This window comes from Anabrus simplex, chromosome 1 (genome assembly GCF_040414725.1).
Source record: "Anabrus simplex isolate iqAnaSimp1 chromosome 1, ASM4041472v1, whole genome shotgun sequence".
In the NCBI taxonomy this organism is placed as follows: Eukaryota; Metazoa; Arthropoda; class Insecta; order Orthoptera; family Tettigoniidae; genus Anabrus; species Anabrus simplex.
Genome location: NC_090265.1, coordinates 1,268,097,841 through 1,268,123,426, shown reverse-complemented (window position 1 = coordinate 1,268,123,426; position 25,586 = coordinate 1,268,097,841). Strand labels below are relative to the sequence as shown.

The 25,586-nt window shown below is 39.0% G+C and overlaps 1 protein-coding gene across 1 annotated transcript in view; it reads right to left on the bottom strand.

The window, feature by feature from the left end:
• The window catches only part of LOC136858676 (zwei Ig domain protein zig-8), a 784,418-nt gene that overhangs the window by 579,093 nt on the left and 179,739 nt on the right, over positions 1-25,586 (bottom strand). The window contains exon 2 of the mRNA XM_068225726.1: positions 4,575-4,763. Within this exon, the coding sequence (XP_068081827.1) occupies positions 4,575-4,763 (189 nt within the window). The remainder of the gene's footprint in view (positions 1-4,574; positions 4,764-25,586) is intronic.

The window sequence follows — 25,586 nt, the reverse complement described above, 5'->3', positions numbered from 1 at the left end:
GAAACTCACTTGAGAACGCATACATGTGTTACACTCGGATCCGGTTGAAATTTGGTAGGAATATTCGTGGGAGGCAGTAGAATGCTAAGGTGAAAACTGCATGGGCCCAGCGCAAGTTTAAACGCCAAAATTGAACAAATAAATAGTCGTATAATTAAAAGTGCCACGGGAGTATCCGGGTGTGGCGGAGAGGTAGGAAGGAGCGAAGCAGCGGACGTGAGCCAACCGGCCTGTGTCGTGACCACCATCGGTGGCTGTGTCGTGCCGCGCCAGCAGCCAGGCAGCGTATAGATAGCGCGTTCCCCGTAACTTCCCGATCAGATGTGCAAAACGTAAATATGAAAATAGCACATGAGACAAGTGTGTAAAGGACGTTGTTTAAACAACGATGCCAATAAGGTTTGAAAAATTCACGCCCGAGTTCTTGTTACAGTTAGTGCAATAGTGATTGTTTACAAAAAAAGTGGCCATGGCACAGATACTGTGTGCACCATGCACATTTAACAGCGCTGTGGCTTTCACAAGTATTACATTGATTATCTGAAGGCTCTTATTTGAAACAATAATCGATTGGATTAACAAATTGTGAAGGTTTCCTGTTAACAGAGCCATATTTGTACCAACTGAACTGCCACATGCTACGAAAGCGCGGAGAGGAGAACTGGTTGTGAGTCAAAGATTGCACTTTTAAAAGGTTGTTCCTTAAATGTACGTTGATGTCTAACCAGTTTAACAAAATTAAATCGTGCAACATACGAACAAATTGCTTCCTAATTCGCAAGCCCAAAACATCTAAAGGCTGGATAAGTCCAGTGCCTCCTTTCTAAATTGTTTGAACATTAATGATTTTCTTACTCCCAATTTTAGCATTTAAAATATCTTCTTATTTCTGTCCGGTCCACGAATCGAGAACTAAAACACCGTACTCTGGTACTAGCTCACAATAAATATCCCGTGACAATTTCTGTACAAGTTCTCTGGTCAGTTTTCCAGAATTTGAAGGCAAAGTGTACACATTCGGAGCGGTAAATAGTTTTTTCTATGTTAGGACCAAATTTGCCATTTTTTCTTTCAACACCACTATCAACTTCGGCAGGAGTTGTCCATCTGATGAAATTATTGGCTGTACTGTGTAGCTATGAGTTAGCCAATTCATCGATTGTGCTTCTGCTAATACGACTTTCCTCGTTCATTATGAGTTCTGCCAGAATGGAACTCTTCATGAAAACCAGACTGATCAGTATTAAGCACACACTCTTGTTACTCTTGTAATTAGTGCAATAGTGATTGCTTACAAAAAAGTGGACATGGCACAGATACTGTGTGCACCATGCACATCTAACAGCGCTGTGGCTTTCACAAGTATTACATTGATTATCTGAAGGCTCTTATTTGAAACAATAATCGATTGGATTAACAAATTGTGAAGGTTTCCTGTTAACACATCCATATTTGTGGTTTACTTCCAATGTTTTTAATTTTGGGTTGAGGGTATCAACCCGAGTGATTACAGGCTGTGACCTTCTATTAACTGCGACACTTCTTCCACAAACAATGTCGCGTTACAGTTAGTATCTTCTTGTTCAAATTGGTATTTTTAGATGCGAATTAGCAAATCTTTCCTGATCCAATTTTAAATTTCCTTTTTAAAACTCATTACCCAGGAATGAGACGCTCGAAACGTATTGTAGCTAACTAGACGAGCATACTTTAAGGCCCATTTTAAAATAATTATATCGTGAACAACTTTGTTTCCCTGTCTACTTTCTCTGAACTTATGATAAGTCTTCTTCGTAAAAAAAATATATATATATATATTCCTCCCATTGTGCCACCGTTTTACGATTGTTGCTCCCACCTGTAAAGCTCTTCCCGGCACTTTAATTTACGAAACCTGTGTTTCACTGATGCGAAGCTCCTCTGTTTCCCACCTTTGTTTCGCCAATATTCGACGACCTTATAAGTTATTGGGATTAGGCATCGCTCAGCCGTTGATATGGATGGAGGGTTAGGAGAAACATTTTTGGAGAGGATTTCAAATATCGGTGTTTCAATACTGTCTTCCTCGAAAACAAAGTCATCTTCTGACATACACAATGTGCCATCCAGTTCGACTGTCACATCGGTATCCAAAACTCTGTCGGCATTTAGACCTGTAAAACGCTGACAAGAACGCAATTCCTGTGAACGCTTGTCTTTCTCTTTAAATAAATATATATAAATAGATCGATCTACGTACGATATAATTCCAATCTCAAATTCCTTTCATCTTCATAAAATGGGGTGTCTTTTTGTCACACACTGCAAAACAGTTCTGAAGGCACACTACTACATTGCACGGATTGAATGACTTCTGTAGTAAACGTTTTGTTGTATCTAGGTGTAAAAAATCAATTATTACCATACAAGGTTACAGTAAATTTACAGTCACCATTCATAAAAGTGACTATAAGAACGTCAGATTTTACCTGTCACTGTAAGAACATTGTTTCATGGGACGACTAAACAATGCGCACCTCTTGATCTGCTTTCACGTTTCTAATCGGGAAGGTACGAGGTATGTGCGAATTGTCGTGCAGGAAAGAAGAGTGGCCGGGAGGTGGGAGGGTGGTCATTCATTCGACTCGAGCGAGCAGCCCGACTATACGCTGCCTGGCTACTGGCCGGCTCGACACATACCGGCTGGCTCACCTCCACTGCTTCGCTCCTCCCTATCTCTCGGCCACATCCCGATACTCCCGCGGCACTTTTAAATTTACGACTATTTATTTCTTCAATGTGGCGTTCAAACTTGCGCTAGGCACATGTAGGTTTCACCTTATCATTCCACAGCCTTCCACGAATTTTCCTACCCAATTTCAACCGGATCCGAGTGTAACACGTGTATGTGTTCCCTTGTCAGTCAAATAAAAACGAGGCGGAATATGTATAGAATCATGACGAATCGAGTTTTCATTAAATTTGTGCACCTCAGAATGGTGGTGAAGAACAGTTAACTGTATACTTACACTGTTGGAAAGTAAATAGGTGTGACACCATTAATTCCGATTTATTAGTTATATAGGTTTATTTATATTAACGTAACTCTTACACGTTGTATAACTTGAATAAACATTTGAATAATATTTACTTGAAAAACTCATAAATCTAACAATTGTTAAATATATTTATTAATTTTGAATGGGAGTGTATACAATAAGAAACGAAACAATTATCATCAAAGGATAAGTTACAGGGTTTGTTTCGTAGGAAAAAAGTGTTTTTTGCACAAGGTTGAACGTATCTTACTTCGGAATTGGATGCATATCAGAAGAAATCCATATTTAACTTTTTAAATATCTTTTTATAAACAAACGTCCTGCTTATATCAAAGAATGGTTCATTTTCCGTCCATGAGCAACATAATATTTTTTTAAAATACATACCAAACATTTCGTACTTATAATTTTTATACACATACTTTGTTTAAGGTTAATTACTTTCCTCCAGGAAACACTCCACGAAAATAATAATGCAAAATGTTTGATGAAGAACGAGTTGAGGCTAGACACAAAATTATCTTCATAGTCCTTATACATGCACACTTTAATCTCGCGAATGAATTTATATAGCCACATTGTCCCTTCAGTTTGAATATTACTTTACACCTAACACACTTCATCAATTAACTTCAATTTTTGTCGAAACTCTACTCCACGCGATGAAACATCATATCCACTATAATATAAAGTTATCTCTAATGTTGTTGTTCGACTAATTGCTGTATTACAATGTTTTGATACATTTGAAAGTAGACTAATTAGACCTGTCCGGGCGAAAGGTCATATCTCATATTATTCTTCCTATCCAGAAATTTCCCTAAGACTGTTCACCTCTCCCAGCCACATACGGATATTTAGTCCATCAGAACACCATTCGTTGTGTTCGTTTTCCAGTGCTTACGTGCAAAGGAAAATGAACCTTACCTAGCGTACCGCACTCTAGGTACGCATATTGGCATGACTTGTTTACGCACTCCTACAGTATAATTTACTTAAGGTTCATTTTCATTTACACGTTATCATACGAAAATGAACACAACAAAAATATTCTGATGGACTGCATATCCATATGTGGCTAGGAAGCGTGACCAGTCTTAAAGAAAATAATGGATATGAAGAGCATTGTGACATATGATATTTTGTCTCAACAGTGACGAATTATTCAACTATACTTGAATGCAAACAGACATTTTCACTGATATCTGTTGTTATAACTCTATTGTAACAGAGGGCTCATCGGTTGAATGCCACACCTGTCCAAAACCCTGAGGCTTCGAACCCATCTTATACGAGACCCGGTAGTCATACGGAATATTTTAACAGTTTTGTTATTCTGAAATTCGTAATCGGTGAAATAAGATTATATGTCCTTACTTGGAACTTAATATCTGAGAGATCAATGATATTTAGTCAGAATTATACATGAATTACGCTTCAAGGTACAACACACTCTAACGTTATGTGGGAAATTAATTCTTAACTTTAATCGATCACAATCCATAGATCATTTAAAATCATGGAAGACATACTTACTGTTCGATTGCCAAGGTTCTTTACGCGGCAGTTGAGGTAAGCTGTTTTGCCCACAAGGCCTGTCAGGTTGTTGGGTACAGAGGTGTCGAAATGCGGTCCCGTGCCAGGCGTCGGTAGCTCCTGCAGGAAGTCCGTCCGGAAACGCCGCGAGCCGACTGCACCTGTGAAAAGAAAACATGTTTTCTCAATCTAACACTTCAGTTAATATACTTATGCAACAGGTTCAAATAAAATGACGTTAACAGAGCGAGGAATATAGTGAATAATGTGATATAGCGTTAAGTTTCTATAGTTCTCCCACTAAGAAGAAAACATTCTTATTTTGTTACTGCTTTGAGGTCACCCACGCACAAGAAATTTCGCATCACTAGGATTGGCAAGGGCTAGACATATGAATGTGTCAGCTATGGTTTTGTTTTACCCGCACCAATTTCAAGGTGTTAAATTGGTAAACCGGGGAAAAGATTTTCAAGGTTTCCGAAGATAGGGTTAGAACCCATGTTCTTCTAAATTCAACCTCGCAGTTATACTTGTACCAAGTAGCTAACTATTTCGGTCTGTTGTTTTAATTTTCTTCAGTGATTAGAAGTATATCATGTCCTTGAACTCAGTATGTGTATAAAATCGGTTAGGTAATCTGTCTTATGTTGTTCATACTGTTTACGAATTCTAGTTATTTGTTAAGAAGGAAGCCATTTATCATTGTCGACACTACTAATACAACTTGAAGGTTTTCAGTCTATTTGTGTAGGTGTTATTCAAGTTGAGAATCGGTAAAAAAATTAACAGTAGGAACTGAGACATTTACCTAGGAATTAAATGTATGTAACACATTACCTGGCCATAGACAAGGACTCGAGTAGATTTTCTTGAGTACATGAGATGGAAATGGAAACATTTATATTTTATGCCATCGTATGTGGCAAGGATAGGGCTCACGGCCTTCTCATTTACTTAACCGGAACATACAGTACCCAGCGGCATAATTTTGACAGTTATAAGGACTGTAAAATAATAAGAAGAAGAAGAAGAAGGAGAAGAAGAAGAATCAGTACTTAGTATATACAGTATTTGTCGACAATTCAAAACGATTCATATTCTCATGTTTAATAAAGAAAACATAACATTTTATATTTTAATATAGATGATATGTATGACATTCATTTGGAAGAAACGAAAAATTAATTGTAAATATGTATTGGTTACTAACATATTAACTAGTATGAAGACGAAATGGAATTTAGAAGTAACATTCAATGATGATTTAAATTTAACGACCACACTTAAAACATCACGAAAAATGCTGTGGAAGTATTGGCTTTATTACACGGTTTTCATTATCATTGCGTCTGAAGACTCTCGTAACTTTATTTAACTAATTTTCTTCAGCTAATGTAGTTTATGTCTGTGGTCGTTGTAGCCACGCAGGATTCATTTTGGTTTTGGTAGAGGCTTAGTCATACATCCATCCTGACATCACATGTTTAGATATATAAATCTCAACCTAGGATTGACAGGGATTGGAACATCAGACTTCCCGATGGGCATCTAGTATCTAAGACACTGAGATACTCAGTAAATTTTTGAAATTCCTCTAATCTTGAAATTATTAATGATTTGTTACAGTCGTTGAATGCAGATAAGCGATAATAATTTGCTGTGTATCGGAATGCTATACGCTCAGTATTTGGAAGTTTAGTGGGCAGCGATAGACTCAGAACACTTAGCCAACACCAGATATTATTGGATAAAACTACAATTTAAAAAATGTGCACATTTGAAAATGCTTAGCGGAATAACATATAAGCGGTAATGTTAATTATATGAGACATATAATCAATCAACATCAACAAGAGTCAAATATATCCCCATGAATCAATGTCTGATTGGATGCCAAGTCAGCACCTGATTTCTCCATCAAACATAACCGCAATCCTAAGTAGACTAATATTAGAGGAAACATAATAATAATAATAAAAATAATACCAATACACAACGACAAGTTGACAGCTGCGGAAATATTACCTCACAACCTATTTGAATCTGAATGGGATCAAGGAAACTAGTTGGCAAGTATACCATTGAAACAGGCTGGGTGTAATTTTGCAGGGTCAGTTGAAAATACTTCTATAGCTCTCGTCTTCGACGGGGTCACTGATTGGATGTGTCCTTGACTTTATCAAGGGGAAGTGTATATGAAGGTATATTCAAGCAAAACAGACAGACGAATACAATAACCAAATGTAATTAATGAAACCTTGATTTTGAAAGAATGAAACAATATCCACTCGTTAACAACAACATGTATCATAAATCTACAATCGTGAAATAGGTATTTCGAACAGGAGGTAACATGAATTTAATTTCTGTTTTCACAAACAGTCCATCAAAGAGAACATCTTCTGGAGCTCTGTCAGAAGGAAAGATTATGAAGTTGTAATAACTAGCATTATAAACAAGGAACTTTAGATGTTTCCTCTGGATATTTCTGGGGGCTGAGGTAAAGTACTCTTTATTAACCTCTTGCTCACCAAAGTCACGTCGGACAGATACATTTTTCTTGCTGCGGCACCAACTGGGATTTCAACCACTCTTTTAGAAAGGGGAGTATGGCTTAAGTAATTTGACGATGGTACAAGCGTATTACGTGATTTAAATCAAAGAAATATCTGAAAATATTGTTGATCATGAATTTCAGATGACGCTACAATACGACAAATATCTTTAGATGATGTCCTCAATAAGGCCATATAGGATCTAAGGAATATGATAGCAAGTAATAACAGTATTATCTGCACAGTATTATTCCCTACAGTATTTCCAGTTGTGTAGAGTAGAATTAAAAATAAGGCGGCGTATGTGTCCTTATTTTTATATACTAATAGTCGTAATAACATTTGCACTGAAAGCTAAAAAATAGGGAATATAGTTACCTAGGGATAACAAGTCGTTTTACTGATATGTTGGTAAAGAATGCTGACTGAGAATTATAGTTGAATTAAATGAAATATTGATGTTTAAAAAAACTTTCTGGAAATTTCGTATTAAGTTCTATGTTACTACTTTTTATATCATTTTCCACGTCATTGTTGAAGAAATAAAACATCGTATGTCACAATTCCCTTCCAATTGATTATTTTCCTTAATACTGGTCACACCTCGTGTCGATGACTGAACGAGAGAAATGCATAAAACCAGGAATCTTTTAGGTACTGCAAATGAACGAAATGACTAGAACGCAACATATACGGCCAATAGCGATATTCAATAAGTGAAGGCACAGTGTGTATCCTTAAGGTATATTAATTTAAAGAAGTGATATGTGTATCCGCTGGGAAAATTAAGACTTGCAGGCCTATTTCTGTCACGAATGAGTGCTTCGTGATACAAACGAAGAAAAATAAAGTGGAATTGAAACTAACACGTGCTTATATTAGAGGAGTTCAGTCTGAAATTGATTTAAATGAGATAATTCCTCGTAGATACCTAAATAATTTTAGACTTGAACTGATACTAAAATTCTCCCTTACACTTTTAACGGACGAGCCTCCGTAGCTCAGGGGGCAGTGCGTCGGCCTCTCACCCCTGGTTTTCGCAGTTGAAATCATGGTCACTTCATTCGAGATTTGTGCTGGACAAAACGGAGGTGGGACAGGTTTCCCTCCGAATACTGTTGTTTTCCCTGTCATCTTTCATTCCAGCAACACACTCTATTATCATATCATCTGCCAGTCATTAATTATTGCCCCAGAGGAATGCGACAGGATTAGGCAGCCAGTAAAATTTCAATCCTCGCCGCTAAATGGGGACTACATCATTCCTTTCCTGACCAGGTTGAATGACTGGAAACATGATGCGGATTTTCATTTCGCTTCTAACGGAGAATTTATTTGTACAGCAATTCAAAAAAATCCATCTAATATATTCTACTACATTTTCAATAGATTTAAAATTATTACAACAACTAGTACGCAAGCCTGTATCCGACAGTAGAAATTACTATATATAAAGTATTTGGAAATGCTAAATGGGATATTAGTATATATAATGTGTAAATATTTCACTCTCAATGTTTTATAAGACACTTGAATGGAAACAAAACAGGTATTGGAGTATTTCCTTGCAAACCATACAGGGTGCAGTCGTGGCTTGTAGTTGTATTTTAAAATGTACGATTCTGAGTACTCTTGAAAAAACTATGTAAAACTGTCCAAAACACTGAAATTTGGAGATTCATCCCAACTTAATGTTTGTCCTTGTGGCTTATTCATTGTTACAGAGAATACTAAATTTCGAGGAAATTGCCTCCATTTAAGAACGAATGGTATTCCCGCATTCGCAGTTGCTAAATCTATTCTTGGAATAAAACAATTTTTCCTGAAGCTGAGCCCGTCTGAACCTGTACATGATCGATTCTTTTGTCTAGCTTCCGTAGATTCTATCTATTTCCATTGCACACACCAGCTTTATTAACGTCATTAACATCATCGCACGTTATGGGGTCAACGGTAATGGACAGGTACGTTATTTGGTCATCTGTGAAGCTATTCAGAACCTATTGTTTGTTGATGTTAACTTGTTTGCTTCTTGGGCAAAAAACTGCTACTTTGCTAAACAGTGTACTCTCACATGTAAGAACCAAGTGAATTTTTTTTTTTTTTTTGCTACGGGCTTTACGTCGCACCGACACAGAGAGGTCTTATGGCGACGATGGGATCGGAAAAGCCTAGGAGTTGGAAGGAAGCGGCCGTGGCCTTAATTAAGGTACAGCCCCAGCATTTGCCTGGTGTGAAAATGGGAAACCACGGAAAACCAAGTGAATCTCGTAGAGTATTTCTTGAAATCCAGTTTCCTTGAATACAGATAGTGCCATTTGAACTATTTGCCCGTTTCCGAGTTTACAAGCCCTTCATTGAAGTTAAATATTCATTTTGAGCGTTAACGTACATTATTTAAAACTTTACTGGATAACAGCGGTTCAGTGACAGTGAGGAATTATTGCCAGGCACTGTCGGAAGTCTATACCAAGCAAGATCACTTTTGTAGCGAAATGTGATTTGTGATTATATGTAGCTGATCTACTGCTGGAAGAGTGCAATGTGGAGTCATGGTTGCCTCCTCCCATACAATTATCTTATCCTGTCTTTTTCACTCCTCACCTTCTGTCATCCTGATGTTTGAACCGCGAAATTAGAGCCATTATTCTCTCTTTCCTGTGAGTTACTCGACCCGATTCATCTTTTCCCAAACGTGTCGTTTTAGCTTAAGTTGTTTGTATCTGTAATTGCATATTTTATTTTTGCCACTTTTGCCTTTATTAATTCTTTTTGTCTTCCTTGTGGAGTTTGAGTGCGTTGGATGATAGACTCATTTGAAATTTGTTGATTTAACACACGAAAGTCATACACACCGAGCTCGATAGCTGCAGTCGCTTAAGTGCGGCCAGTATCCAGTATTCGGGAGATAGTAGGTTCGAACCCCATTGTCGGCAGCCCTGAAGATGGTTTTCCGTGGTTTCCCATTTTCACACCAGGCAAATGCTGGGGCAATACCTTAATTAAGGCCACGGCCCTTTTCTTCCCACTCTTAGCCCTTCCCTGTTCCATCGTCGCCATAAGAGCTATCTGTGTCGGTGCGACGTATAGCAACTAGCAAAAAAAGGAAAGAAAGTCATACTAACTTCAATCATTAAAAATTCTTTAGGTCAGACCCCATGCTTTCATAGACGCCATGTTCTGATGGTTTTCTGCTGGCGTATTTCTATTGACGCATAGGCGGCTGAATTAAGTCCAAGGCTAAAAGCTCTAACGCTTCAAACCAGATAGTAAGACTTGTTTCAGTCTTATGTCAATAGATGACGTTAGTGTTATTATGTGCTACAAAACGACAACCTTGTCTCATTAAATAAGAGGCGTTTTATCGAGAAAGAACCAAGAATACGAAATTCCATGTCAGCCGAAGCATGTCCTAACCATAGAAACACCTAAAACGAAGCATCCAAGATCAACATTTGTTAGATGTCATTCCTCAAACTTGTATGTTCAACACATACAGGTTCCGGTATGAGTCAAGATGAAACTTCGTAGCGAGTTTTAATACTGCATGTCCTTCCTGGATGATAGAAAGAAGACATAAGAGATAAAGTGGATGACGTGATCTAGGCACATTGCCTACTTGTGTCAAATAGCACCAAAAGTTTCTGTTTAATGCTTTACGTCCCTATCCAAGGGGCGAATCATCATCAGCAGCGTCATATACCCCACTCTATATGAGTACTGACAAAAGGTTTGGAATTTAGGCTTTTGGCCCGCAGTCCAGTGGTTAGAAAATGCATACCACCATCTCCCCTACCCACCCGGCCAACATTCTCTTCGTATATTGTTTCGATCAACGGGACTCGAATCAACTAACCACGGTGTCGGATCATTTAGCCAACACGCCTAAGCGATCATCGCCAGCATGCGGGCTGTGCTAACCGTGAATATAATTTTTCATACCCCAGAATGGAAAAAAAATGATTCATTCATTTCACGGAGAGATAGTATTTTTCACAAAATAGTTAAACTATGATTGTCATGATTACATTGGCCTTGTAACCCATTTAACTTCGCAAATTGAAACATATTTTTATTTCAAAATATACAAAAGTCGTGGTCGTAAGAGCTTCATTATATTTTTCTTCTAAAGAAAAGAGCGTCATATGCCCTCACTCCAAGTGAAAACTGCAAAAATGTTTGCAATTTAATCCATGCATTTGGCACGCAATCTAGTGATTATAAATTGTATACTACAACCCTGTCAGCCATCATTCTAATGGTAAGAGAAAATTCGACCAACAGGACTCGAACCGGCTACCCACAGTGTCAGACCATAAATATATACTTGATGACTTATCGACCATGGCCACCAGGCTCCCTGTGCCTGTTGATGGATATCATGTGCTTGGATACCCCAGGATGAAAAAAAAAACATTCAGTTCACTGAAGGATAGTATTTTTCAGTAAGCAGGTTATATATGATGGTCATCATTGTATTGTTCTTGTAACCCATATCTTTAGAATGCTCCAATATCCTCCAAATACATACGGTAACAGAAGTCACGATGTACGTAGTTCGACCCCTTGCCGATAGATATAGCTGTGTACTTGCATCATCATAACAAATGAGACAATAACTTCGCTATGAAAGGATTTAAAAAAATTAAAAATGTCGTGGTCATGATAGCTTCATTGTATTTATCATGTAACGTAGACCCAACAATCTACAACTGCTACCAATTTCAGCTGTTGGAAACATTCCCGTTTTCTCAATATCGTTGTGAATGACAGGCATTTTATGGCATAGATTTTCGTATTTTAACATTATAGAACATAGTCTTGTATACGTGGATACATATATGCATTAGATAAAAACAGTTTAACATACACTGATCGTGAAACTTTTTCAGATTTTGAAGACGTAGACTAATACGATAAAATTTGATCACCTAACTATTCCTGTTCCCGGCGGATTATTTTTGGTTACCGGTATTTACTGACTCCTGTTTTACACACAGGTGTGTAAAGAAAGTGACCATATTATGATACCTGTACTTATAACTGTTCGCAACTCTACGAGCACTAACTAACACGTATGATAATAGCGCTTCCACAATGACTCAACTATCTAGCGTAGAATAACGAAAGATTTTTCTATGACGTTAAGTCAGGGTATAACTACAATCGTAATTACGGCGTGACGAGCTGTTTAGCCGAGGTAGTAAAGACATGCTCAGTTTACCCAGAAGGATGTGAGTTACAAACCACGTCAAGAAGTCAAAGCATTTCAAAACTGAGACTAGCATGACCCCTGAGATTCACTCATCCAGCAACAAAAATTAGCACCCAGTGTTGGGGTTGGAGGGGGGGGGGGGTCAAATATGGCTGGGCATATAGCTAATCATCCTATTCTCCTTAGTGCCAAGTTCACGGAAAATCGTAGTTCATAACTAACACTCTTCTAAGGCCCTTTATTGCCTGTTAGGAGATGGCTACGCTTTGATTTTTACGATATTAGAATCAATAATTTGACCATGTTTAGTCTTGGATTGGTTAGTATTGTCTAAGCTCATGAAAAATACCACGGTTAGCTATTGAGTCCACCCTGTCAATATTTATTATAAAATTCGCAAGTAATTATTCGTAATTCCTCAATAATTATTCGTAATTTGTAACTACGTTAACTTACGAATTTTATAGTAAATACTGACGGGGTGGACCCAATAGCTAACCGTAGTATTTTGATTACTATATTATGAACTATCAGACCGAAGGGTCAAATGAAGTTCTTTTTCGGTATTAATGGAATAATTTTAGATATCAGATGAGGTGAAAGTAATAAACTCTTGACCAGTAATAATAAAGTAACACTATTACACTGTGATACGTGAATGGCTACCACGGGAACTCCCAGGATATTAACATAATTTCCCCTTAATTTGACCTGCTTTCACCGTAACAGTGATTTTCCTGCAATCTTCCTGAATCAAATCACATTAATCTCAACCCCGATTAATGTTCTGGTATGCCTGGGGGGGGGGGGTCTTCAGTTGATATAATCTTTCTTCTTCTTTTGATAATTTGACTGTTGTGGGATCGTGAATCATATTTCCGTCATCCAATATTCGTAATAATAAAAATAACCTCGATTTTTTCTTTTTTTACACCACATTCACCAGCATTGATGCGTGGTATAGAGTTCATACCTACGAAGTAACGTGGTAACTCCTGTTCAGCTGCATGCAGTTTAACGCACTAATTAGGGTCAGTGTGTTGCTGTGTGTATCTCTAGCAAACAGTGTGGCACGTATAACGTTCGAACCACGAATTCTGGATAGGTGCATTGATGAATGGCCGACAATTACTGGTAGTGCGAGGCTTGTATGCTCAGGCTGATAGTGACTGGTACACACTGGCACGGGATTTGTGAGACTGAATTAGTAGATCCTGGCTGGTTAACACCTGTAATTAATACGAATCTCAATAAGGCACTGAAAATTACCTAAGCTTACCACGTTTCCGGTGAATATCCATCATCCTTAAGTACTTGAAGGGTTCACTCGATTAAGTAAAGTGTGAATTCCCTTTAAACATACAACTGCCTAAATATTATAGTTATGTTAAGTTAAATCTCCATTTTTCATGTAAACGAGAATGGAAATGGACACAGGGCCTGTATGGAGTTTTAAGTGATTGAGCATTAATTGAGATACACATATATATATATATATATATATATATCCATTACATAATTCTTACTTATTTCAGTAGGCAGTTTACAAATCTTTGAGAATTTGGTTGCAACTATTATCGTTGCCTCGTTTACATCTATAGTCATGAAATCATTACAAGCTTGGACTAATCTTCGACGTCCAGGTCTCTCTCTGCTTCTCTTACTTTTCATGGCCGGAACCCATTACTCTCTCAACTTTATGTAAAAAATTATTATTTACGAAGCCAGCTTCTCTTTTACGATATCTCGTTGTAGGCCTATATTTTATGGGGCTGGTCTTTATCACCTCATGGTCTGATACGATAGTCGAGTGGTGTCTACTCGAAAAAGATGACCAATTCATTACAATCGCCAATTTTTTGTGTATTATTCGACGGTACCTGAAGTCACACGTTTCACGAATGACTTAGTTTTGAAAACGAGATCCCGTATAGAAATTTCCCGTATGTGACGTAAATCTGGAGCTAGTGTAGGTCGACATTGAGGACACAATTCTACTACGGATATCTGCCGAGGACAGCATTCAGGGATCAGTGAACCACGCCACCTGAACTATGGGTATAAAGTAGACTGTTTACCATAATACGGTGCGTGTTGTATTGACGAAAGCCTCATTTCTAAATATTAATCGTGAAAATCACTTTCCGTATAATTCCAACAAATAATACCTGCCACTCCGTGAGATTATAGCGATGTTAATAAGGTATATTGACCATACGTCCCTACTATAGACAGTGCTGTCCTTGAATACGTACCACTACCTGATTAAACCACTGTCTCTTCTCTATGATGGCGTGATGGCAGAATGATAGTCAGGTCTCTTACCAATGCAGTGCTTCAGTGCATAAGACACGACTAACAGGAATGACAACCAGGGGCTCTGTTCATAGGAGGGTGTATTGGTACGACGGGGCCTTTATATGAGGCCGACATAACCTCATCTTGTGAAAGTTCCCATACTTTCATCTTTCATATCCAAAATCCATGGTCCACTTCTTTTCCACTTCTGATCCCAACGGTTTTTATTTCGGATGGCCCAGTGTTTAATTCATTTTCACACACTTTGTGGCACATATCTATCATTCACCTCTTTCAGTTTGGCTGATATAATAGCAACAGTGTAAGGTACTCAAGGTCTGACTCCTTGGTTGAATGGTCTGCGCCGAAGCCTTCGGTTCATAGGGTCGGAAGTTCGATTCCCGGCTGGGTGGGATATTTTAATCGCATCTGAATAATTCTTCTGGCTCGAGGGAATGGGTGTTCGTGTTAGTCCCAACACTCTCCTCTTCATATTCAGACAACACAGCACACTGCCAACCACAACTGAAACGTGCAATACCAGGCGAGTTGGCCATGGACATGGAATTGCGAGCCAGTTTAAATTCATTAAGTTTAATCACTATCGAAAGCAACGTTGTTTGTTATATTACAATGATGATTATGGCGAGATTGAGCTCCCACAAGTAGCATGTCCGTACTCAAAAAGCTGGCACAGCGCGCGTTCAGCTGAAATGAGTAGAGAATGCAGTTCATGTAGGGTTGTATAAACTATTGCACAAATTTCGGAAACTGAAATTAAATTCACTTTAATTTAGTTACCGGAAGAACCCCTACACTGTAAACCAATCCGTCCTTCTCATTTTAGTGGAAGACTTAGTGAATTCCATTTCTATTTTTAGTGGGGAAGTATCCCTAATTTAACTGACATTTCCAGAACTTGTTAATAAACAATTTAATTCTTAAAACACTTACTATTTTATTCTTTGTAGTATCACCATTGCCGTTGTAAGGAATGTAGAGAACCCCCTGTGGGTGGGGATACAGACGAAGAATACACCCACGGTATCACCTGCCTGTCGTAAGAGGCGACTAAGGGGGGCAACCAAGGTATGATCGAATTAGGACAATGAGACTACTTGAAATTAGTACCACCACGCAGGGAACACCATGGGGCACTTGTACTTGCGCGTAGTGCCATTATGTTATGTACAAAATAGGTTTGTGATTAGTAGCAACAAAGTGCGCTGTCGGCTTTTACAGCACCTGTGATTAGTACCATTATATGAGTGACACCATGGGTGAGCGACACCATGGTTGCCTGTAAATGGCACCGCAATGTGCGAAACAGTGTAGGTCTGTAATACATGTGGGAATTTCATTACCTGTGAGTAGTAGCATATGTACGGAATACCGCGAGTCTACGCTACTTTGATTAGTACCGCAACATGACATATACCATGGTTCTACTCTCCTAGTGATACGTACCATTATGAGGGGCCGATGACTTGGTTTTTGGACCCCTTTAGACTATAAGCATCATCGATTCCGTATTGTGCTATAGAAGCAGTCCCTTGGTCAGTAATACGATTGTTTTACGCCAGTTTCTATGAACGTGAGGCACTGTGGGTCGGATCCACTGATTGTTTAAAATTCATATAAATCCATTCATTCTTCGTCCTCACGTTTTGAAGTCTGGTCAGTGGAGGATTTTGGACATTTAATTTGTCATTACATTTCGTTTCATTTCGTACCATTAGGACCAATAACCTAGATGTTATGCCCCTTTAAACAACAAGCATCATCATCATCATCATTTCCGGCTCAATGGCTAAATGGTTAGCGTGCAGTTCTTTGGTCACAGGGGTCCCGGGTTCGATTCCCGGCAGGGTCGGGAATTTTAACCATCATTGGTTAATTTCGCTGGCACGGGGCTGGGTGAATGTGTCGTCTTCATTATCATTTCATCCTCATCACGACACGCAGGTCGCCTACGGGAGTCAAATAAAAAACCTGCACCTGGCGAGCCGAACATGTCCTCGGACACTCCCGGCACTAAAAGCCATACGCCAGTTTTTTACCATCATCATTATCATCAGGAATGTAAAGTTCTCTCGTTAAGAGTTTACTTACATATCTATAAAATGTTGAGTGACAGAAAAATATACTGTTTTCAACATTTATAATAATGAAGACTTTTGAACTGAGGAAACTAATATTAACCAGAAATACTTGTTTCAAAACACCTCGTTTCTCTAAGAAATGTACCATAATATACCTAGTGGACATAATTCTGGACACTTTTCATAATGCAATGTATTTTATTTCATTATCCTCTTTACCTGGCAAGTAATGGGGCTATACGCAAATTAATGTAATGCATAAGCAATACTGTGACCGAGCTCGATAGCTGCCGTCGCTTAAGTGCGGCCAGTATCCAGTATTCGGGAGATAGCAGGTTCGAACCCCACTGTCGGCAGCCCTGAAAATGGTTTTCCGTGGTTTCCCATTTTCACACCCGGCAAATGCTGGGGCTGTACCTTAATTAAGGCCACGGCCTCTTCTTTCCAACTCCCAGTCCTTCCCTGTCCCATCGTCGCCATAAGACCTATCTGTGTCGGTGCGACGTAGAGCAACTAGCAAAAAAAAAAAAAAAAAAAAAGCAATACTGTGGCATGTGATTGCATTTAACCCTTAATTAGTCACTCACGGAGATTTCCTCCGGGCCGATTACATTTTGTACGGTACTGAACTTCCCAGTTGAACTGTAGGTCTCTCCATCCCTACACCGTTCTCCTTGTTCATAGGAATGAGTGTGTGAGGTAATGAGCGAATAGCAGAATGTAAGGAAATATTAATATAAGTGAATGGCAGGCTAGCTGAGTTAAAGGACTATGTGTGCACACGAATAACTAAATGAATGTGTGATTAGCTAATTGACAACAGACAGAAATAATGAGACACAACAAATTATTTAATTAATTTAATTTAATTTACATATTTTGTTTGGAGTATTTAAGCCTATAAAGCCTACATTAAAGCAAGATTAACAGCTACATCAAACTGAATTAAGGTAAGTAGAAAGTAATGTTAACAATTAGCACAATACTTAAACGTAACTGTAATTCGAATTTGATGATTTTAATCACAGTAATAAGAGTAACATTTTAAATGGAAAGTAAATACTTCGTCCGCCTCTGTGGTGTAGTGGTTAGTGTGATTAGCTGCCACCCCCGGAGGTCCGGGTTCGATTCCCGGCTCTGCCACGAAATTTGAAAAGTGGTACGAGGGCTGGAACGGTGTCCACTCAGCCTCGGGAGGTCAACTGAGTAGAGGTGGGTTCGATTCCCACCTCAGCCATCCTGGAAGTGGTTTTCCGTGGTTTCCCACTTCTCCTCCAGGCGAATGCCGGGATGGTACCTAACTTAAGGCCACGGCCGCTTCCTTCCCTCTTCCTTGCCTATCCCTTTCATTCTTCCCATCCCTCCACAAGGCCCCTGTTCAGCATAGCAGGTGAGGCCGCCTGGGCGAGGTACTGGTCATTCTCCCCAGTTGTATCCCCGACCAAGAGTCTGAAGCTCCAGAACACTGCCCTTGAGGCGAACCTGGAGGGTAAACAGAAGATGATGATGATGATGAAGTAAATACTTCTTGAACTGGTTTTCAGATGACCATCCTGACGTCGGGCTCCGTATCTCGTCTGGTATGGAGTTCCAGACCCGCGCAGCACCTGCTGAGAAAGACAGGGAGTACCGTTTGTTGATGTGTGTGGGGATGGACAGGATGTTCCTGTTGTTGGAGCGAGTGTCGAGTTGGCGAGTCTCTGAGAGCTATGTCCTGAGGTGTAAACGTTTTAGAATATTGTATAGTTGACACCGGGCATGATTTTGTCATCTCGTTTGTAGGTTTAGCATTGACAGTTTGTTAAGAAGTGGAGTGATATATTGTCGCGGCTTTACGTTGAAGATGAATCCAGTGCAGGAATTTTGAGTTTTCTCTAGCCTACTAGCTAACTGTGAGTTAAGGTCACTGTACAAAACATCACAGTAATCATGTTAAGATTAAATTATTGTAGCTAGAGGTAGAAAAGATTTTGATCTATGCAATGGATGGAGGGATCGATATACTATTGAACGAGTATATTTTACATGCTCTGCCCACGACAGCCATTCATCAAACATAACTCCAAGATTTATTACTGTTTCATTCAACGCAATTTTGGTGTGACATAACTCAACATCAGGTAGGTTCCCACTTCTAATATAAGTTACATTTTTTTGCTGACCAGTTATAACGACCGGGGTCTTTTTAGGGTTGATTCGAGTCCATTTTGTATAGCCTAAATACGAAGTAATGACAGTTCAGATTTGAGTTCTAGTATGGTTTCCAAGATGTTACATGAATCAGAGTATTTGTAAGCCTGTTGATCATTAGGATAAATATGGTAACTAGAGGTTGTTAGTGAATTAGAAATGCAGTTGGTAAAGATAGAAAATAACAACAAGCCAAGCATAGAATCCTGAGTAAGTTCAAAAGTGACTTCACACCAGAAAGGTAAACTATTGCCCAACATTACTCTCGGATAACTATTTATGAGGTAAGAACTGAGAAATTGCACCATCCCGATGGCCATGTTCAGGTTTCTGAGGTTTGAAATGAGTATATCGTGATCTACGCTGTCAATACTTCACTGAAATCGATCAGAGACATTACTTCTTATGTCTTATGTGACTTTCAGGAAGGTTGTTACAGTACTATGAATGTGTCTAAAACCTGACTGCAGAGAGTATAATAGATTGTTCTTGAGGATAAATTCTGACATTTGGCATGGGTGATTCATTCAAGACCTTTCAAGATAGCAGATATGATATTCTTCTTCTTCTTAATCTGTTTATCTTCCAGGGTCGGTTTCTCTCTCGGACTGAGCGAGGGATCCCACCTCTATCGCCTCAAGGGCAGTGTCCTGGAGCTTCATACTTTGGGTCGGGAGATACAACTAGGGAGCATGACCAGTGACTCGCCCAGGCGGCCTCACCTGCTATGCTGAACAGGGATCTTGTGGACGGATAGGAAGATTGGATGGGACAGGCAAGGAAGAGGGAAGGAATTGGCCGTGGCCTTAAGTTAGGTACCATCCCGGCATTTGCCTGGAGGAGAAGTGGGAAACCACGGAAGACCACTTTCAGGATAGCTGAGGTGGGAATCGAATCCACCTCTACTCAGTTGACCTCCCTAGGCTGAGTGAACCCCGTTCCAGCCCTCGTACCTATTTTCAAAAATTTCGTGGCAGAGCCGGGAATCGAACCCGGACCTCGGGGGTGGCAGGTAATCACGCTAACTACTACACCACAGTGGCGGACAGATATGATATTAATGGGTCAGTTATCTGAGAGAGTGATGGGATGTTTTGACTTCGTGAAGTTGCACACTTCCATTGCGCTTGATACTTAGAACCTTTCATTACAAATTCCTTGCAGTCAGTCTTTTTGTACTTACCTTTTATTCTGAATTGAAGAGTAATGAAACTTTTGTTCAGACTGTCTAAAGGTAATGCTGGGTCAGTATAACTGCAAAATATTTTACATGTTATCCCTAGGTTCAGTACGTTTTGCCAAAATTTTGATTAATTATACGTGTTCAGCACATTAGCCGGCCGGCGGTGTAGGAGCAGCGTGCCTTCCTCATACCAGGACGCCCCGGGTTCGATTCCCGGTGAGGCCAGAAATTTTTACTTAGATCTGAGGGCTATTTCGAGGTCCACTCAGCGTACGTGATTACAATCTGTCGGTGAGATAGCGTCCCCGGTTTAGAAAGCTAAGAATAAAATCCGACAGGATTCATCATGTCGACCATAGGATACATCGTGAACTCCAGGCTTTCGGTCTGAGCAGCGGTCGCTTGGTAGGCCATGGTCCTTCGGGGCTGTTGCGCCATTGGGTTTGGTTGGGTTTGGTTTTGGTTCAGTAGATCGCGTGCATGACGTATCTTAGTATTTCTGATTGACTCAGTAACTTTATTCCTTAGAATACTGTACCCTACCACGGGCTCGTCAATTTCGTGTTCTTGACGTACCTGAAAGCAAAGTCACCTTTAGCCATTTGGTCTTTAATTTGTCCACCTAACCAGTTAGATTGTTGCCACATTATGAGAACCATACTTACTGGAGCATGCCTGATATAAATTCCTAGTATGAAGGAATTACATAACACGACTTTGTCACCAATTGAATTCAATTAATAAATATGTTGCAACGGAACACTAATAGCTTTTGCTAGTTGCTTTACGTCGCATCGACACAGATGGGTTTATGGTGACGATGGGACAGGAAAGGGCTAGGAGTGGGAAGGAAGCGGCCGTGGCCTTAATTAAGATACAGCCCCAGCATTTCCCTGGTGTGAAAATGGGAAACCACGGAAAACCATTTTCAGGGCTGCCGACAGTGTGGTTCGAAGCTACTATCTCCCGAATACTGGATACTGGCCTCACTTAAGCGACTGCAGCTATCGTCCTCAGTAATTAATAGCTTCAAATTAAATGCTTAAATATTGATGTCCTTTAGGTTCCTGAAGGAAGATAATTTCAGTTTTCGCCTAGGACAATGTAGAAATATGCCATGTACATTAAGACTAGTTTTGATAAACCTTGTACTGAGAGCTGCCCTTGCTGTAAAACCTTCGAGGACAATTTGTAATCATTAGGTTCAACAATGACGGAGGATTACGGCTGAAGTGGATGAAATCATGAATATATCAATCACTACTGATCTGCATTTAGGGCAGTCGCCCAGGTGGCAGATTCCCTTTCTGTTGTTTTCCTAGCCTTTTCTTAAATGATTGGAAAGAAATTTGAAATTTATTTAACATCTCCCTTGGTAAGTTATTCCAATCCCTAACTCTCCTTCCTATAAACGAATATTTGCCACAATTTGTCCCCTTGAATTCCAACTTTATCTTCATATTGTGATCTTTCCTACTTTTAAACACACCACTCAAACTTATGCGTCTACTGATGTCATTCCACGCCATCTCTCCACCGACAGCACGGAACATACCACTTAGTCGAGCAGCTCGTCTCCTTTACCCAAGTCTTCCCAGCCTAATTTTTGCAACATTTTTGTAACGATACTCTTTTGTCGGAAATCAACCAGAACAAATCGAGCTGCTTTTCTTTGGATTATTACTAGTTCTTGAATCAAGTAATCCTGGTGAGGGTCGCATACATTGGAACCATACCCTAGTTGGGCTGTTTCCAGAGACGTATATACCCTCTCTTTTACATCCTTACTACAACCCCTAAATACCCTCATAACCATGTGCGGGGATATGTACCCTTTATTTATAATCATATTTATGTGATTATCCCAAATGAAGATATTTCCCTATATTAACACCTAGATGCTTACAATGACCCCCAAAGGGAACTTTCTTCCCATCAACGCAGTAATTAAAACTGAGAGGACTTTTCCTATTTGTGAAACTCACAACCTGAATTTTAACCCCATTTATCATCATACCATTTCCCACCATTTCACAACACTATCGAGGTCACTCTGCAGCCGCTCACAATCTTGTAACTTTATTACTCCGTACAGAATAACATCATCTCAAAAGGTCTTATCTGTGATTCCACTTCTTTACACATATCATTGATATATATAAGAAAACATAAAGGTCCAATATAACTGTCTTGAGGAATTCCCCTCTTAATTATTACAGGGACAGATATAGCTTTTCTTACTCTAATTCTCCGGGTTCTGTTTTCTAGAAACATAGCCTCTCATTCAGTTACATTTTTGTCAAGTCCAATTGGACTCATTTTTGCCAGGAGTCTCCCATGACCTACCCTATCAAATGCCTTAGATAGGTCAATCGCGATACAGTCCAATTAACCTCCTGAATCCAGGATATCTGCTATATCTTGCTGGAATCCTACAAGTTGAGCTTCAGTGGAATAACCTTTCCTAAACCCAAACTGCCTTCTGTCGAATCAGTTATTAATTTCGCAAACATGTCTAATATAATCAGAAAGAATGTTTTCCCAAAGCTTACATGCAATTAATGTCTAACTGACTGGGCTGTAATTTTCAGCTTTATGTATATCACCCTTTCCTTTGTACACAGGATAGCTTTCAAGGACAGAATATATTTTAATGACTGAAACATGTCACAGTGTTCTTGACTCTCCCTGTTATTCAAAAGAAGAACTCGCCTACGTGATTACGAAGAACGTTTTCTAATTAGTTCAGAAATTGTGCTTTACGTGTACGGTATATTACAGCAACCAAACATTTCTTCTGGTAGATTACAATTTCTAGAAAGGTACATTTAGGACCAGGGTCGATACGCTTATCAGGATTTGTAAAAATATTTCTACATGCTGAATCATCTCTAATGAAATACATGTATATAGAGAAGCATCTGAATGACAGTATTTTTTAAAGGGTTCACCATTTTTTCTCTGGATATCCTATATTTCTTTTCAGAAATATGGTAAGTAAAGTAATACTCTTACTATTATACATAATTCGGAATTACACATAAAATTACGATCGATCAGTTCAATACATCGATCTCATACCTATATCCGGCACTAAATTCAATTACTACCAAAAAAGTAAGTTATTCGGAAATGTAGTGTTTAACTCTCAGTTCTCGGGATATAATTTTTCTACGATGCAATAACTTTCCATTTGCCTCCGCCTAACTGCTTACATGTTTAAATCGGAATGAGTAGTTCTGTGCAAGTAGTACATGGCATATCTTATACTACTTATAATGTCTGTACTTACCTTACACTTACATAATTAACGAATTTGATGAGCTATAATTTGAAATTTATTTAATTATGATGTCTTGAGATAGGCATGTTTTACGTTCAATTGTATGATACCTTAACCCTTAACTTGGCAACTTGGTCTCTGTTCTAAAAAAATATTGTATAAGCAAAATATGCTAAATGAAGTTCTTACCATAACAATTCCATAAAAGAATAAACTAATGTGCTTTTCTCAATTGTTCATCGCTGTATAATATATGTGGCCAAGTCAAGGGAGGCATACATATTTTTATGGATGTACAATGTAATATACATTGCCAAGTCATGGGAGGCATAATTACAGTAAAAGATTAGAATATATTCTGTAAAATTCAAACAAAGCATACAATTATTTTTGGTTGAGATTTATTTGTTGTTAAGCTACGATATCGCTTTAGGAATGAGTCTCCTTCCTCATTTGTTAATTGTTTAGTATGGTTGACTCACAACCAATTATGAATCAAATAGAAAATGAATATGTACCTAAGAAAAATCCCACTTTCACTATCTAACACACTTTAGTGCTGTATTCTTCCCATTAGCACCTGGAAATTCGCAGATGGAGCTACATCATCATCATTATCTAATCCAGGAGGAACGGATAGAATTTCATCCCTCTCGTCAACAGCATCTTCGATATCTGAATCTGCATTTGCTAGTGGACACAAGATAATGATTTTTCTCACACGCTAAAAATATTTATTTTTGAACGCTGTAAAAGGAAATCAAATGTGAAAATATACAACTTGTGACAATAAAGTTCGGTGAATAAAGTAAGAACGGTCGATCTGGCAACACTGGCGATAAACAACGCTACACCTGTGTAGCAGCAGGTTTTGACCACCTGCTCCCAACGTTGTTCAGTTGAGCATCATGTGTATGCTTTGTAAGACCTTTTTGATACAGTGCGTGTTTAGTGCGTTGGTTCTGAATTGCGAACATTAACATGAACCACCAAAATATCAATATACACTTGACAAGACACCGAAAGAAGAGCATGCAACGCTGGTAAGTGTTTATTAAGATCATGCACTGTACTTGAAGTGTGTGTACGAATGGTTCGCCCGTGTTCAAAGAGGCCGAGAAAGTGTTTCTGACAACCCCCGTAGCGGAAGACCAGCGACCGCCGTCAGTGACGAAAACATTGATAAGGTGAGGACATTAATCACGAACGATCGGCGATTATCTGTGCCCATGATAGCGGATGAACTGCAGATTAATCGTGAATCCGTGCGACAAATCGTTACCCAGAAGTTAGGGAAGAGGAAAATGTTTTCTCGTCTTGTGCCACATCACTTGACTGCCGATCAGAAGCAGGCATTTTTAGAAGCTTCACAGGATTTTGTCGAAACCGCGGATGCGACACCAAATTTCTTGAACTGTATTTTCACTGGGGATAAAATCTGGTGTTTCCGGTACAAACCTGATACGAAACGGCAAAGCATGGAATGGCGTTCTCCGGAATCCCCTCGTCGGAAAAAGGTCGGAGCGGAAAAGTCATGCATCAAACTCGCTTCGAAAGGAAAGAGATTTGACGATAATCCTGACATCCAACGAAACGTGACGAGGCTTTTGGACACCATCCTAAAATAAGCCTTCTTGCAAAGTTTCAGGGACATGTATCGCCGATCTCAGCGTGCATAGTTATGGGAGGTGACTATTCCGAAGGACAGTTAGGTCTCTGTCTTGCATTGTTCATCTATATTGATAGTACAGGACTATTCCCCGAACTTTATTGTCACAGGTTGTATATGTGGTATGGCTTATAATATTAATGATATCTGTAGCATATTATTAATTTATTTTTGTATTTATTACAGTAAATTTTAAATTATTTATACATGAATTACAAATAAATAAATAAATAACAAAAATACATCCATAATCTGTATCAAGTCGAAAGTAATATTTTAATTTTACAAATCATTTAGTGGTGATAGAGTCGGCAATGTATACTGAGCTATACATACTCTACATTGTATATGCTATTTATAGATTGGGAGCTTAAAACCACTATTATTACATTAAGAGACTTATTAAACACTAGCTGATGTACCCGTGCTTCACTACGGAATTCTACATTGTATACAGAATTCTAGGCTAGGTAGTGCACACGTTGTAAGCAAGATTGTATTAAACTGCATAGCTCTT